The sequence below is a fragment of the Helianthus annuus genome, chromosome 7, assembly GCF_002127325.2.
Source record: "Helianthus annuus cultivar XRQ/B chromosome 7, HanXRQr2.0-SUNRISE, whole genome shotgun sequence".
NCBI lineage: Eukaryota > Viridiplantae > Streptophyta > Magnoliopsida > Asterales > Asteraceae > Helianthus > Helianthus annuus.
Window position 1 is genome coordinate 121,322,348 of NC_035439.2, and position 13,819 is coordinate 121,336,166.

Below are 13,819 nucleotides of genomic sequence, written 5' to 3' on the forward strand. Positions count from 1 at the left end.
ATATGTGTTTGAATTCTTGCAAGAACAAGTTAATTAGATAACCGTTTATGAGACAAAAGTTGTTAAAAAATTCATTTTGCATCTTAATTGGATAGATATGCAACCATATTTTACATATAATGAGTGTTTATTATCATTTTGTATCAAACATCTAGTTCTTATTTAATCATGGTTACACATATTTAGTTATGATTATACATATCGAAAGATAAAGAGGTCTAGCAATATACAAAAACGACATTGTGTATACTAATTAAGGACTACTTTATATCTAACACGCGATCCTATCAAGTCTAGCTTGAGGAATGTTTGATCCCACATTTCTTCTCATATCAATTGAAGCTTGAAGGCTCTCTCTAGCATGCCTTAAAGCATCAAGTGCATCTTTCACATTTCCATTTGAAATTGACACATCTTGTTTCTCTTCTTTAACCTTAGAATCAACCACAACTAATGCCATGGAGGTATCATATATGTCTTCATGGTGATCTTCATCTTTGCTTGGTGTCATGGTCTCTTTAGTCTCAACCAATACCAATGCCATTGAGTTATCAACATTATGATATTTGTCTTGATCATTTTGTTCTTCATTGTCACTTTTGTTCTTTGTGGAATAATAGTTTGACCTAGTCAACAAAAGAATAAAAAATGAGAAAAATGATAAAGTTTTTTCAACAAACATCTAAGATGTACATTTCAAAACTATTTAAATCATGCTTACAAAATTCATTCTTTTTTTCTTATGGAAAGGGGTTAGATTGATAAGTACGAGAATAATCAGTTCTACCATCTAAAAGTCTGATATAACTTTTATTGCATAAATAAGGTAAGATATGATAAAATTTATTGAAATCTTGGCGTACCAAGCAGGCAAACACACTATGAGCTCAACTTTGTTATTTCGTTTTCAATGTATTAAAAACTTATATCGAATAATATAATGCATTGTACTTTAAATTTATTATAGGATTTAGAAACGAAGAAAATGACACATAAAGCATAGATAAATTTATTTTTAAACATGTAGAAGATTATTAATAAATAAAAACTTAATGCGATGTTAAATATAATAATAATAATAATAATAATAATAATAATAATAATAATAATAATAAACTTAAATGTACTAGAAAATTATTTCAAATATTTTATTTGATAGGTTAATTTGTGACGGAGTTGTAAATTTTTTGATAGGTTAAATTGTAGCGTAATTATAATTGTTGTACATCCCAGATTTATTGGATATGATCCGGTGATTCCGTTGGGTGACACAGTGGTCTATCAGTGATCTAAATTTGCCGTTCAAAAAAAATATAGTTTATTCTGACATATTTTAATTGTTTTTTTTTCTATATTTTGTTAATAGAACTATTAATTTACAAACAAACCTATTCAACCATGATTTTTTATTGAATATTATTATAAGACCACCCGTAGTGGACGTGGTTTTTTTCAAAATCTTCCACCAAACACGCCCAATCTCACCCGATTCCCACCCTCCTCGGCGTTATGTGGCGTTTTTTTCGAAAAAAATGGTGCAGCGTGGTTTAAATCACGCTAAATGGGGGAAGAATTGACCAATCAGATTGGAGCTTGCATTGTTTTGTCCTAAAATATTTTTTTAAATTGTTTTTTATTTTTATTTTATTTTATTACAAACATAATGCCCCACAATCCCCACAACACCCATTTTAGAAAACGCCCCATAATGCCCGATTGCTGACTGGGCTGCCACATGTCGCAAAACGCCTAAGGGTGGATCATGCCCACTACGCATGGTCTAAGAGTTAATTACATAGATAGTCCATGTGGTTTGCACAAAGTAACATACTTAGGTACTAATAGTTTAAAATCACATTCTAGGGTATTAACTTTTCATTTTGTAACGTTTGGAGGTATTAACGTTATTTGTAGGTTTAAAACCACATTCTATTAGTACCTAAGTATGTTATTTTGTGCAAACCACATGGACTAACTATGTTAATACCCGAGAAGTTAATACCTCCAAACGTTACAAAATGAAAAGTTAATACCTTAGAAGGTGATTTTAAACTATTAGTACCTAAGTATGTTATTTTGTACAAACCACAGAGACTAATTATGTAATTAACTTTTATTATAACTTAAAAAAGTCAGATAAGAAGTATTGAAGTAATTATTAATCACTGGAAAAAAAATCTGAAAATAATTAACACAATGTTCATAAATCAAGTTCTAAATTCAAGAAAACATACCCATTATCATCTTCTTTCTTTAAAAAATCTTCATCTCCATCTTTTTGACACTCATTGTCATTGGAATTCCCAGAAATACCCTCATCAAAAGACCCCAAATTACCTTCATCTAAAGGGCAATTATGTCTTTTACCAGATATATGTGTGTCCGTGACACTTTTTGAGATGTTACTGATTTGGGTCTTCTGCAGTTCCATCTGATGTTGAGATTTAGAAGAAGAAACTGATGAAATCTCACTTCTTTCAGAAATACTTGAACATTCATCTCCAGATACATATGATATGTTCAAAGATTCAAGCTTTTTCATCAAGATTTTCAGCCGCTTTTCGGCTTTGTTTCTTGATTTGATCTCCATTTTCAATTGTTTCTCAAGCTCAGTAACCTACATTTTCAAAATTCACAAAACACAAATCAAGATTTAGCGTGGTGGCTCGACTGTATAAAAAATGCATAAAAAATAAGCTGCTTTTTAGTGTTTAACTTCGTCTAATTTTTATATTTTGACAAGTAAAATAAAGAATTAGTATACTCGTAAAAGTTTTTTATTCGCTAAAACGCACTTCAAATTTAATAATTGTGACTATGTGTCTTTTATAAATCGTATAAAAGACCTTATTTTAGAATCCGCTTTAGTTACGTGTTAGAATTCTAAGTGAAAAAATATATTTTTTTTACGAGAAGACCCTAGTTTTAAAATTCGCTTTACTATTAAAAAAGATTGAGATCAAACAATGCTAGTAAACAAACTCAAATTTATAACCCAATGTTGCAGGGTAAAGAACCACATACAAACATCTTTCGATTCATGTAAAAGACCTGATTTTAGAATCCGCTTTAGTAACGTGTTAGACTTCGCTTTACTATCCAAAAAGATCAACCAATGCATAGTAAACAAACTCAAATTCATAATCCAACATTGAAGGGTAAAGACCCAACCACATACAAACACATTACAATGTGTGAAAAAAAAAAAAAAAAAAAAAACCCCAAACACAAACACAAAATGATAGTAAAAAAAACAAAACCTTTTTGCCAATTTGTTCAGATTCATCATTAGCAGCCTTGGAGGCTGCTCTTTCAGCAAGCAATCTGCCTCTTAAACACTCTACAGTCCTCAACCCTTCATCTTTATCCAATCTTTTTTCACTAAAATCAAAAACCCACATCAGATTTTGCTCATGAGAGAGAGTAGAGAGAGAAAGATTATAACCCACCTCCATTTTGATGAAAAAGAATCATCAGCCACCATTGATTCTTGCTTCTTGTTCTTCACCTTTTCTCTTGCATTTTTCAGTTGAACTTCCATAGATTTCTTGTGAGAATAAACCAATGCAGAAGTGGCAGGTTTTTTATTTATTTGGTTATATATAATAAATGCATATTTTATTGGGATTTTTTTTTACAAGAAATAGATGCCAAAAAAGGGGGTTTATAATTTTATTACAGAGACAAGATAAAAGGGGTCGGTTTGTCTGTGATTGATAGTTTGGCTGGTCTTTTAACCGTATATTCAATTATTCATTCATGTTTGCTTTTATTGCTCAACTCTTTCACCTGCTTCACCGTATGCTTTAGTTTGATTTTGCTCTCAAAAATCTCGGAACTCGAGTTCGCGCTCGAGTTTGTATATTAAATAATTTTAAGTTTTGTGTCGAGCTCGGCCTTGAGCTTGTTTTACCTCAATCAGCTCAATTCGAGCTTTTAGTGAACTAACTTTGTGTAGCTTACGGATGACTTGGCTCATTTGTATTCCTAGCTCTTCATTTTTAACCACTACGTTTTTCAATATTATTATTTTTATCTTTGAATTTAAGCTTTTTTTAATCGTGTCTTTTGCTAATACTGTTATAAGGGTATATGTAATACATAAGGTTAGGAACTTAGGGTCAAATACAAAGTCTTCTAAAAATAAAAAGTCGTAAGAAGGGTATCAAACGGACTTCGAATGATATCATTCAAGCGCCATTGGAAGCGTCTTATCGAACTCTACGATATGAGATTTTAGATTTTCACTTTTGAATTTATAGCTTGTAGATTTTAGAGTTTTTGTTTATATCATTGTGTCTTTTCTATATTTGCATCGTTGTGTCTTTTTTCCTCGACATCTTGTTATATTTTTCGACATTTTGTTATGTTTTGCGATCCTTGTATCTTTGTACACTTCTTAGTTTTATGAGATTTTGTAGGATAACTTGACCCGTAATACATAATCAATTAGGAAAAAAATGTAAACAACATAATACACTTATGAGTTGCTTTTTGTAAATTTTAAGAGTTGGATTGATGATGTTAAATAACCGTCTTACGTATCATAGTTAAAAGAGTAAACTTCCATTTTGCACCCTATGGTTTGGTCGTTTTAACGCTTTTCCCCAATCATTTAAAAACGGCCATTTTCCTCCAATAGTTTAATATGTTTTCCCATTAAACTATTGGAGGAAAATAATCCTTTTTAAATGATTGGGGCAAAATCGTTAAAATGAACAAATCACATGAAGAAAAACAGAAGTTTACTCTAGTTACGTTTTTTATACTTAAAGTTGGTTATGAACTAATTTAGTGCAAAGTAACATTGATAAAAAAATTGATTATAATTCATAAGATCTGGATTATTGGTAAAAGCATACATGTATAAAATTTCGATATCAAATTCTTTTAAAAGAAGGAAAAGTTTTCTACTCTCTTAAACGTATCAAACTATCCAACTTTTTAAAAAAAAATAAAGATGAGGAAAAATATAAATAGACTTCTACCTTTTGTTTGTTGATATGTTTGCATTATCAGAACATGCATGTGTTACTTCATGCTAATTTTATAAAAGGAAATAAAAGGTAATTTGCAGTTTAGCACCCACTTATTTAATAAAAGAAAGCATATGGCCTACATATTCATGAACACATATCATGCCAAACCTTCTTTACATCCGTCTATTCCAGCTTCTTTATTAAGACTTGCAACCCATGCTACTTGAAAAGTGCTCATAATTAGGTATCATATCATAGAATGTTGTAGAGAAATACATATACAATGTATATGTTGGGTAAAGTTATTCTATAAAGTCTCTAAAATTATACTGTACAAAAGCAGAAGTGAGCCGAGCCAAGTTTTCAACGCCGGAGTTATTTTTTAATATATCAATACCGTTCTCAAATGAAAGATAAATAATAATATTCGATTTTATTATGTATTAAAAAAATAATAACATATAAATAAAGTTTTCTACGTATTTCGGGGAGTCTAATTATTCATGGTGCTGGTCGAGTCCCCCGTCTTCTCCGGATGAGCTGGCTGAGCTGGTTGACATTGGGGAGGCGCTGAGTGGGGTTGTGGTGTCGACTGAAAGAGATAAATGGAGATGGTTATCGGACGATTCCGGTATTTTTTCTACTAAATCGTTTAAACTTTTGGCAACAGAGGGAAGTATTGAGGAGGTTAAATTCTCGTTCAAAGGTTGCGGCTGGGTTCCGGCTAAATGCATGATTTTCGTCTGGAGATCGGTGCTTGATAGAATTCCGACTAGACAAGCGCTTCTGAGGAGGAACATCTTGATTGAGACAGACGCTTGTATTCTGTGCGGAGAAGGAACGAAGTCGCTGGATCACTTGTTCTCGGGCTGTAGCATTTCTTCGGCAGTGCGGAATAGGTTCTGCGAATGGGCTAAGTTACCGCCCTTTTTGCCTTTTCTTTTCTAGACATTACGGATTTACATAAAGGGGCTGGTGGGGAGCATAAGGCTAAGGAGATTGTTCGGGGTTTGGTTATGGTGACGTGTTGGGCCATTTGAAAATTTAGGAATGATAAGCTCTTCGCAAACAGAACAGGTGAGAGTGAAGATATTTTTAAGGAAGCAAGGTCTTTAGGTTACTTTTGGCTTAAATGTAGATCCAAGTATCGGAACTTGGTTTGGAGTGATTGGTGTAATTACCTGTTGTACATATTGTAGTTGTTCTAGGTGCAATCCTGTGTTTTTTGTCAGACCGACCGGTTTTTAATGAAGTTTATCTTAAAAAAAAAACAACAATAACAAGTGTTTATTACTCTCTTGTCTTTACTTGTCAAATGAGTCAAAGTTAATGTGAATTTGCTATTCACATGACACACTTTGATCGGTGGTTCAGAATCTTTCTTTCTTTCTTGCTTATTTATTAGAGTTGAGTGTCAATATATTCATATGTTACATTTAATATACTCACATATAGTGCAAAGAGAAATATATGTGGTTCGATAACCGTTTCATATATCACATACGTAGAAGTATTTGAAAGGTTTTCTCCGTAGTCTTCTTAAAATCGACTATATATGCTGTATATTTAATACAAAATTTTAAAATATACATGTATCTTGAATTTTAAAAGATTGTCACCTTAGGTTCTTTTTTAACAAAAAGGAGTCCATATATAAAGAATAACAAGAGATAGGTAGTTGTTACACAAAATGAAATAACAAAGTAAAATAATGTAAACGGTAATAAAATGGGTGTGATAATAGAACGAGTTTATTTTCTACTGAACCTTGTAAAATAAATAATACGTGTCAATAAAAATAAAATTGTGTATATTTATTTTGATACTTATATAAACTTGTATACACATATTGGTGAACTTCTCTCAATTAAGTGGTGAAAGACTGAAAGTTCACACTTCATTGTGAGTGTTTATATGGATTATAGGGGGGTTGGTTGGGGCGCCACGTGATGGCCACCCTTCCACGCGTTTTAGGCCGTTATACACCGTTATCACCATCTTTGTTCCACGCGTGGAGTTGATGACGCGTACTCATCATCACGCGTTAATTTTCAATTTTGAAGCGTGCTCATCATCACGCATTAATTTTCAATTTTGAACGTTGGCTTGACCGTTGAATGTAACCGTTTGGGACCGTTTGGCATTTTAAAATTATAAAAAAAAACTTATACGCTATATATATACTATCTATTTTAACCTTTTAAACCTACAAAAAATACCATCTCTACACTCTACAGATTTCATCCACAAAAAATACATAAATTTATACCACTTTTCTTGGGTAAAATGGAATTTCCAACCGATTCGATTCCGCTAGACACCGATAGCTCTACGTCTTCCGACAATGACACGCTTGAATTTTTCGAGAAGGTGTATAACGAACTTGAATGTTCGAGCCGCCCAAAGAAGAAAATGGTGGATCGTGATCGTATACATGCCAACGAAGTGTTAATGAAGGATTACTTTGTGGAGAATCCGTTCTACAATGCCGAAACGTTTAGAGATCGGTTTCGTTTACCAAAAGATTTATTTTTAAAGATTGTTGGAGACATTGAAGCAAGCGAAGAATGGTTTCAAGAACGTTACGACGGGAGGGGCAAACGAAGTTTCACGCCGATACAAAAATGCACATCCGTTGTTCGCCAACTTACGACATGTAACCCTCCCGATCAATTTGATGAATACTTAGCAATGTCGGACGGAACATCACGTGAATGTTTGCAACTCTTTTGTAACGCGATCATTAAATTGTATGCCAAAGAGTTTCTACGTAAACCGACGAGACACGGCATCGCATGTATTTACGCCGCGCATGAGGCTAGATGGCATTTTCGAGGATGCTCGGTAGCATCGATTGTACACATATCGAATGGAGAAATTGTCCAAGAGAGTTGCGAGGGGCGTGGGGTGACGTCAAAAGACCAACCATCATACTTGAAGCGGTGACTTTGAATGATTTATGGTTTTGGCATTCATATTTTGGTGTTCCTGGTTCAAACAACGACATCAATGTTTTGTACACATCGCCGTTGTTTCAAAGCGTAACAGATGATACCGCACCATTCTGTCCATTTTTTGTTAATGGAAGATATTACAGACGAGGCTATCTTCTTGCGGATGGTATCCTTACCCATCATGGTCTGTTTTTGTGATGACTCCTTCATTTCCTGTCGAGGCTAAAGAAAAGATGTTCAAGAAGGCAAGAAAAGATGTTGAGAGGGCTTTTGGTGTTTTAAAGGGTAGATGGGGGATACTAAGCCGACCGGTTCGTGCGATGAATAAAAAACAATCCATAGCATAGTATATGCATGTATCATATTGCACAATATGCTAATAAAAGAAGATGGACGTGCAATATCTCCAGATTGGGTGCCGGACCCTCCCACACAAGCTCCTGTTCCCGAAAATGTCCAACAAGACTTGCGCAATGAAGAAATTCACTTTCGGTTGAGATATGATTTAGTTGAACTTGTAGGCTCTTTAGGTATGGAATTTCCGGATTCAGATGGGGAGTATGTTTTCTTTATGTATCTTACTAGCCTAAGATCCCGCGAGCTTCGCGGGTGGCTTAACACAAACATATAATATATACTGGCAATGAGATGAGCTTTGTAATGAAAGAACTTTTCAATATAAACGTATAAAAATATGATTTTTCTCACTTAGGTAAATATGTTTTGATTTATTTTTTATAGGTATTGAGATGTTATTATATAAATGATTTTATAGCAATTTTTAGAACTCGGATAGATTTCATTTTTTTTAATTATTTTTTTATAACTTTGGTTATTTGATATATATTTTTTTAAATAAAGCATTTGTTAACCAGTTTTGACCTTAATGTATATTGAGCAGAACACATATTGACATGAACCTATTTTGAGCAAAACCCGTTTTGACTGACCCGAACCTATTTTGACCTTAACATATATTGAGCAGAACACATATAATCAATAATCAATGAAATAAATCATATAGTAAAGCTATTTATGATTAACACATAACTAAATCATACAAAAAGTAATTTATTCGTTACACATGCTAATTGACAAATACTCTTTGCTACAAAGTAATCACCGGTAGGATTGGGTGGTGGAGTTCTTTGACCGAGTGTTTTCGCCATTGGACTGAAACAAATCCGGTTTTGACCCAAGTTTCATGAACTTCATCTTGAAAAGCTGGAACTTAGTTCACCTTCAAGACAAAATCAAAATTCAAAAGTAACTCATTAACCGTGTACTAAAAATGTAGGAAAAAACACAATTTAATAGATCTACATTTCACAATTTGATTCCAGTTCCAAGAATCATAATCATAGATCTATAATTCAAGATTTGATTCCAAGTCTAAGAATCTTCAGTTTCCCATCAATATTTCAAATGCTATTGTATACATAGTTAGAGTAACATTTAACATAAACCTCCTTAGTAATTAACAAAACAAAGAAAAAAACTTGAGACATCCAAACGCATCAATTACCTTGTAAATCTTGTGTAATACACGGGTTAGCATAATTAATTTATATAACTTATAAGTCTCTAAATAATCAAATTTATAATTACATACCCGAACACATTATATATAAAATTATCATAACACAAACTGACCCATATTCATAAACTACCAGTTTGTATCAAACAAAAAAAAAACAACTTTTAAATGAATCCATAAAATTGTCAAAGCTTACCAGACCATGAACAATAGCTTCTATATGCAGGATAGAACCAAATCAGATAAGTCTGAGGCCTGTAAAACTTCCAAGCTACATGTGAATATTACAAAATGATACAGAAACCACAAAAAATCCAGAATTTAATAGAAACACTATTATTAGAACATAATAAAAATGATAGGAAGAACTACAAGCAGCACCCAGTTAAAGCAAATAGGTGTGGCATTCTTGACCCATCAAAAATTAAAAAAGGTCATTTCGGGTTATATTTTGCCTCTAAAAGTTTATTGGAAATGGGTCGAAGGTCACCTAATAGGTATTCAAAATGCAAAAAAAAAAAAAACCTCTCGGTGATAAAAAAATCGCAGTAATTGGTCCAAGAATACCCTGCAGCAAAACCAAAAGTTTAAAAGTTATAAATATTTGTTTCAGTCTTGCATATAAACAAAGTCATCTTCTAACATATGATTAGTGGAAGTCTCTTATAGTGATTAGGCACATCCAAGTTTCTTACGGAAATCATATATATAGCATATTAAAATGAATGCGTCAACACACCATGGTATAGAAGGCTAGAAGAAACCAATTATGAACCTATATTTGAGATCATGCTATCCCTACGGTTCTTAAAGTGTTAATTACTACCTATCATTACTATGTTATAAGTTTTGCCCTAGAAATTGATGAGTTGTGTTACTTTCCTAGAGAGTCATGTTCAAATCACACTTGAAAGTGATAAAGAAAATATTAAATAAATATTTAAAGAACAACCATATATTATTTTCACAGCTTCCTAAATGTGCATACACGTTACATAAGGCACAAAAAAATAACGGGGTTAGAACTTTTACACCTTCAATTAAATAATGAACTTACCTTTGAGAAAATCTTAACTAATGACATCTCACCAGCACATTTACAAAATTCTAAAATTCGAGAAATTCAAAAATTAACACTTAGCAACTTACCTACGTATTCTCCCATGAAGAGATAATTTGCATCAGGAGTACTTCCACCAATCCGAAACAGCTCAATGAGACGTAAAATTGACCAAGAATATCACCGCAAATCGAAACTGGACACTTCAATGGTTGGACGTTATATTCCTCTACAAGGATAGTCATAGCTTGATGGCAAAGAGCTGCTGACATATTATTCTTCTATATTACTTCAAGAGCCACATTGGTCTACTCTGCAATAATTATGACCCATTCTATATTACTTCAAGAGCTGCTGACATATTAATATTTTGTCCAGAAGGTATCTATCTGGCGACCCTTAAACGTGAAGCCTAAGTTGGGAAAGGCCTAGAACAAAAATGATGATCTACATGGGCTTCAATGCCAGTAGATATTATATTTTTGTGTTAAGCCACCCGCGAAACTCGCGGGATCGGAAAGATGAGTGTCTTTGAATTTGGCAAGGGCATCAATGCCTCTCTTTTCGTCTCTTGCAGTCAACACTACTTTGACCCATTTGAAGCCAGTTGCTTGCAAAATTCAAATCCTATACCTTTGTTTGCCCCTGTTACCACTGCATATCTACACACACATACTTACATATGCAACAAATTGGTTAATAACAAACACAAATGTACTACAGCGCTGATTGACTATACGAAAATGTAACTTACCTTAAAAGGGATTACCTACAAATAAGTTAATGCCGGAAAATAAAAATTATTAAAGAGAAGTATGATAAGTTCTTGAACAAAAATAACTTGATAAATTTTTTTAAACCACAACCATTTGAAGAGTTTGCTCATTAAAAAGGGTATTTTCGTCATTCTCCTTGATGATACACTCCAGAGCTTTGTCACTTGACACTGCATAATTGAAATCAAAATTCAGAACTAAATATAAGAACAGACAAAATACAATATATCATAACTCACCAGAAGTGAATTTTGATTCTTATCAGCAAACTGATTCTCGAGAAGAGGTTTTAAGAAGCATATCTGTACCGGGAAACACTATGAAAGTCATACCCTTCATTGTGTGCCTCAACAATTCCTCTTAAAATGTGACAAATGTTCATCCTTCAACTTTGGTTTCTTCTCCTCAAGGTTGTTAATTAACTGTGAACAACAGGGAGAAAGTAATCAGCTCAACATGATACAATACTTTCCTTATGAGACTCAGATTTATAAACAACTAAACAAAACGGATACACCACCATGGCTGCATACTTGCTAGATGTAATGTGAAATCGAGATATACATTTTTGTTTCACATAACCATCCAAGTTTCCCTACCAAGATGCAAATAATCTCAAAATTGTTCAAATCACTAAAACTGATCATTATAGCCTTTTAAATCACGAAAAATCTTGTAGCTTATTTACATCATGACGACTGGGATACATGGGCACGTGTATATTGGTAATCGGCCTATAATGTCCAGCATTATATAAAGTGATGGCTGATTGTAGAGGTGCACAAACCGAATTTTGAGCAAAACCTGCTTGTTTTCGCCAGGTAAGTCAAAACCAACCGGCAACCGTACCGCTTTTGTGCGTTCAATGCACATATTTTTATGTGAAATCTTCCATTATTACCTGCATATAGTTAATACTACTTTGTACAACTTACTTTTTGAGATATGTCGTATGAAATCTTCCATTAACTCTTCCGGCTGCTATAAACTCCAAATCTGTTTGAGACTCGAGGAATAAAGTCCTCCGATCAAATGCCAAAAAAAAATATATATAAAAAATGAAAACATGTCCGGTTAAAACATAACAGGTGTATACCAGTACTGTTGTCGATGTTATAAAACGATTATGAGGCTCCGATTTGTAAACAATCAAACAGAGTGGATAAATCCGCCATGGCTGCGTACTTACGGTTGCCATGTGAAACCACATGACCATCCGGGTTGCCCTGCCAAGATGCATACTTACGGTTGCCATGGAAGTCACCTAAACGGGACATTCGGCTACTTAACTAATATCCGTCAATATACGCTTTAACCCTTCAAAGACAATTAACTATTTTTACATGAATAGCCGCAATAATGATTAAAAAAATATGGAGACAAAGGAAGAGCCTTTTGTTTAACTTCTATTTTATAAACTTGAAAAAAACATAAAAGAAGGTTATACATTCCTAACCTGCAACAAATATGTTTCAGAGAAATTGTACCAAACTGCTATCATCTAACCATAGATATAGCCAAAGACAACCCTAATGCAAACAACTTGTGTTAAATACATAAAGATCAAAATAGCACTCAAGTAACGGTTATCACAGTCAGCTTTTAAATCATGTAAAACCTTAACTGATAACTAACATTAAAAATCATGATGAAACCAAAAAAAACACATAGAAATTGACAAAAGTAAGGAAGCAAAAAACCCCTGTTCCCGAAAAAAATGAAGAAAATAACCGAGACATACCTTTATTGACCAGTGAAAGAACAGAAAGCAACTGTGTGACCAGTTATCAGAACAACTTTCTGAACAAACAAAACCCTAAATCCACAAAAGAAGAAGGAAGAAAAGAAATGAGATACAGCAATCAAGAAGGGCCATGCTTAGAATCAAACATTCAGAAGCATATACTAACCTTCATCTTCTTCTCTACTGATGGGAATTGAAAAACCCTAACCCGTCAAAAACATATCAGATGAAAATAGATCTGCTGGATTAGGAGAGTCTCCGTTAGGGTTGTTCAAAGAGAAGATGTAAACATGAAGAATGAAAAGGAAATTAAACGATGGGGAAAGAGGTGTGCGGCCATGGTTGAACTTAGGGTTTTGGAAAGGGAAAAGAAAAACTTCAATTCTCAGCGTTACAACCAAAGTGATAAGAGGGATTACATATGAGAGGTATATTGCCGCTCAAATCACAATTGTGAGGAGTATTAAGTTGCCAGGTGGCAATTAGTGGATTAAATTTATGCCAAGTGGCACTAAAATGTTTTGTTTTAATATAGATAATAGATTATTTTTATATGTTTATTTCTTAGTTGTAACCTAAAATATGTCTAGAGATATTGTTTTTTATTTAAATGAAAGTTATAATTTATAATTTTATTGTTTTATTGGTAATTTATAATTTTAAAAATAAAAAAAAAACAATCACTAGCGATGGACACCTTTAGTAAAATCCATCACTAGTGATGGAATAAAGCTCGATGACGTGGCAGAACTTGATTGGATGTTGTGAG

The 13,819-nt window shown here is 33.2% G+C and overlaps 1 protein-coding gene and 1 long non-coding RNA gene across 6 annotated transcripts; both read right to left on the minus strand.

Moving 5' to 3' along the window:
- Positions 1-108: 108 nt before the first annotated feature.
- Positions 109-3,706, minus strand: LOC110868399. Of its 2 annotated transcripts, none has more exons than XM_022117553.2 (4): positions 3,450-3,706; positions 3,261-3,372; positions 2,235-2,617; positions 109-626 (listed from the first exon to the last, which is right to left on the minus strand). In XM_022117553.2, exons 1-4 carry the CDS (start codon positions 3,539-3,541, stop codon positions 272-274), a joined length of 942 nt encoding a protein of 313 aa, XP_021973245.1. In that variant the 5' UTR covers positions 3,542-3,706; the 3' UTR covers positions 109-271. The 2 variants fall into 2 exon arrangements, with proteins under 2 accessions (XP_021973245.1, XP_021973244.1); XM_022117552.2 differs by having other exon boundaries at positions 3,261-3,381; positions 3,450-3,703.
- Positions 3,707-8,941: 5,235 nt separating this feature from the next.
- On the minus strand, positions 8,942-13,470 carry LOC110867290. 4 transcript variants are annotated; one of them, XR_004862535.1, is made up of 8 exons: positions 13,217-13,470; positions 12,763-13,122; positions 12,403-12,623; positions 12,242-12,302; positions 11,546-11,728; positions 10,620-11,476; positions 9,667-10,038; positions 8,942-9,173 (listed from the first exon to the last, which is right to left on the minus strand). It is a non-coding gene; the product is annotated as an uncharacterized LOC110867290 (long non-coding RNA). The 4 variants fall into 4 exon arrangements; XR_004862536.1 differs by having other exon boundaries at positions 8,943-9,173; positions 12,403-12,835; positions 13,048-13,122; XR_004862537.1 differs by having other exon boundaries at positions 9,667-9,725; positions 12,403-13,122.
- Positions 13,471-13,819: the final 349 nt, after the last annotated feature.

Coding starts and splice junctions, on each gene's coding strand:
- LOC110868399 (XM_022117552.2), bottom strand. CDS start 3,541: ATGGAAGTTCAACTGAAAAATGCAAGAGAAAAGGTGAAGAACAAGAAG. Junction 2,618..3,260: donor CTGAACAAATTGGCAAAAAG/GTTTTGTTTTTT, acceptor TTGAAAATGTAG/GTTACTGAGCTTGAGAAACA. Junction 627..2,234: donor AAGAAAGAAGATGATAATGG/GTATGTTTTCTT, acceptor TTTGTTGACTAG/GTCAAACTATTATTCCACAA.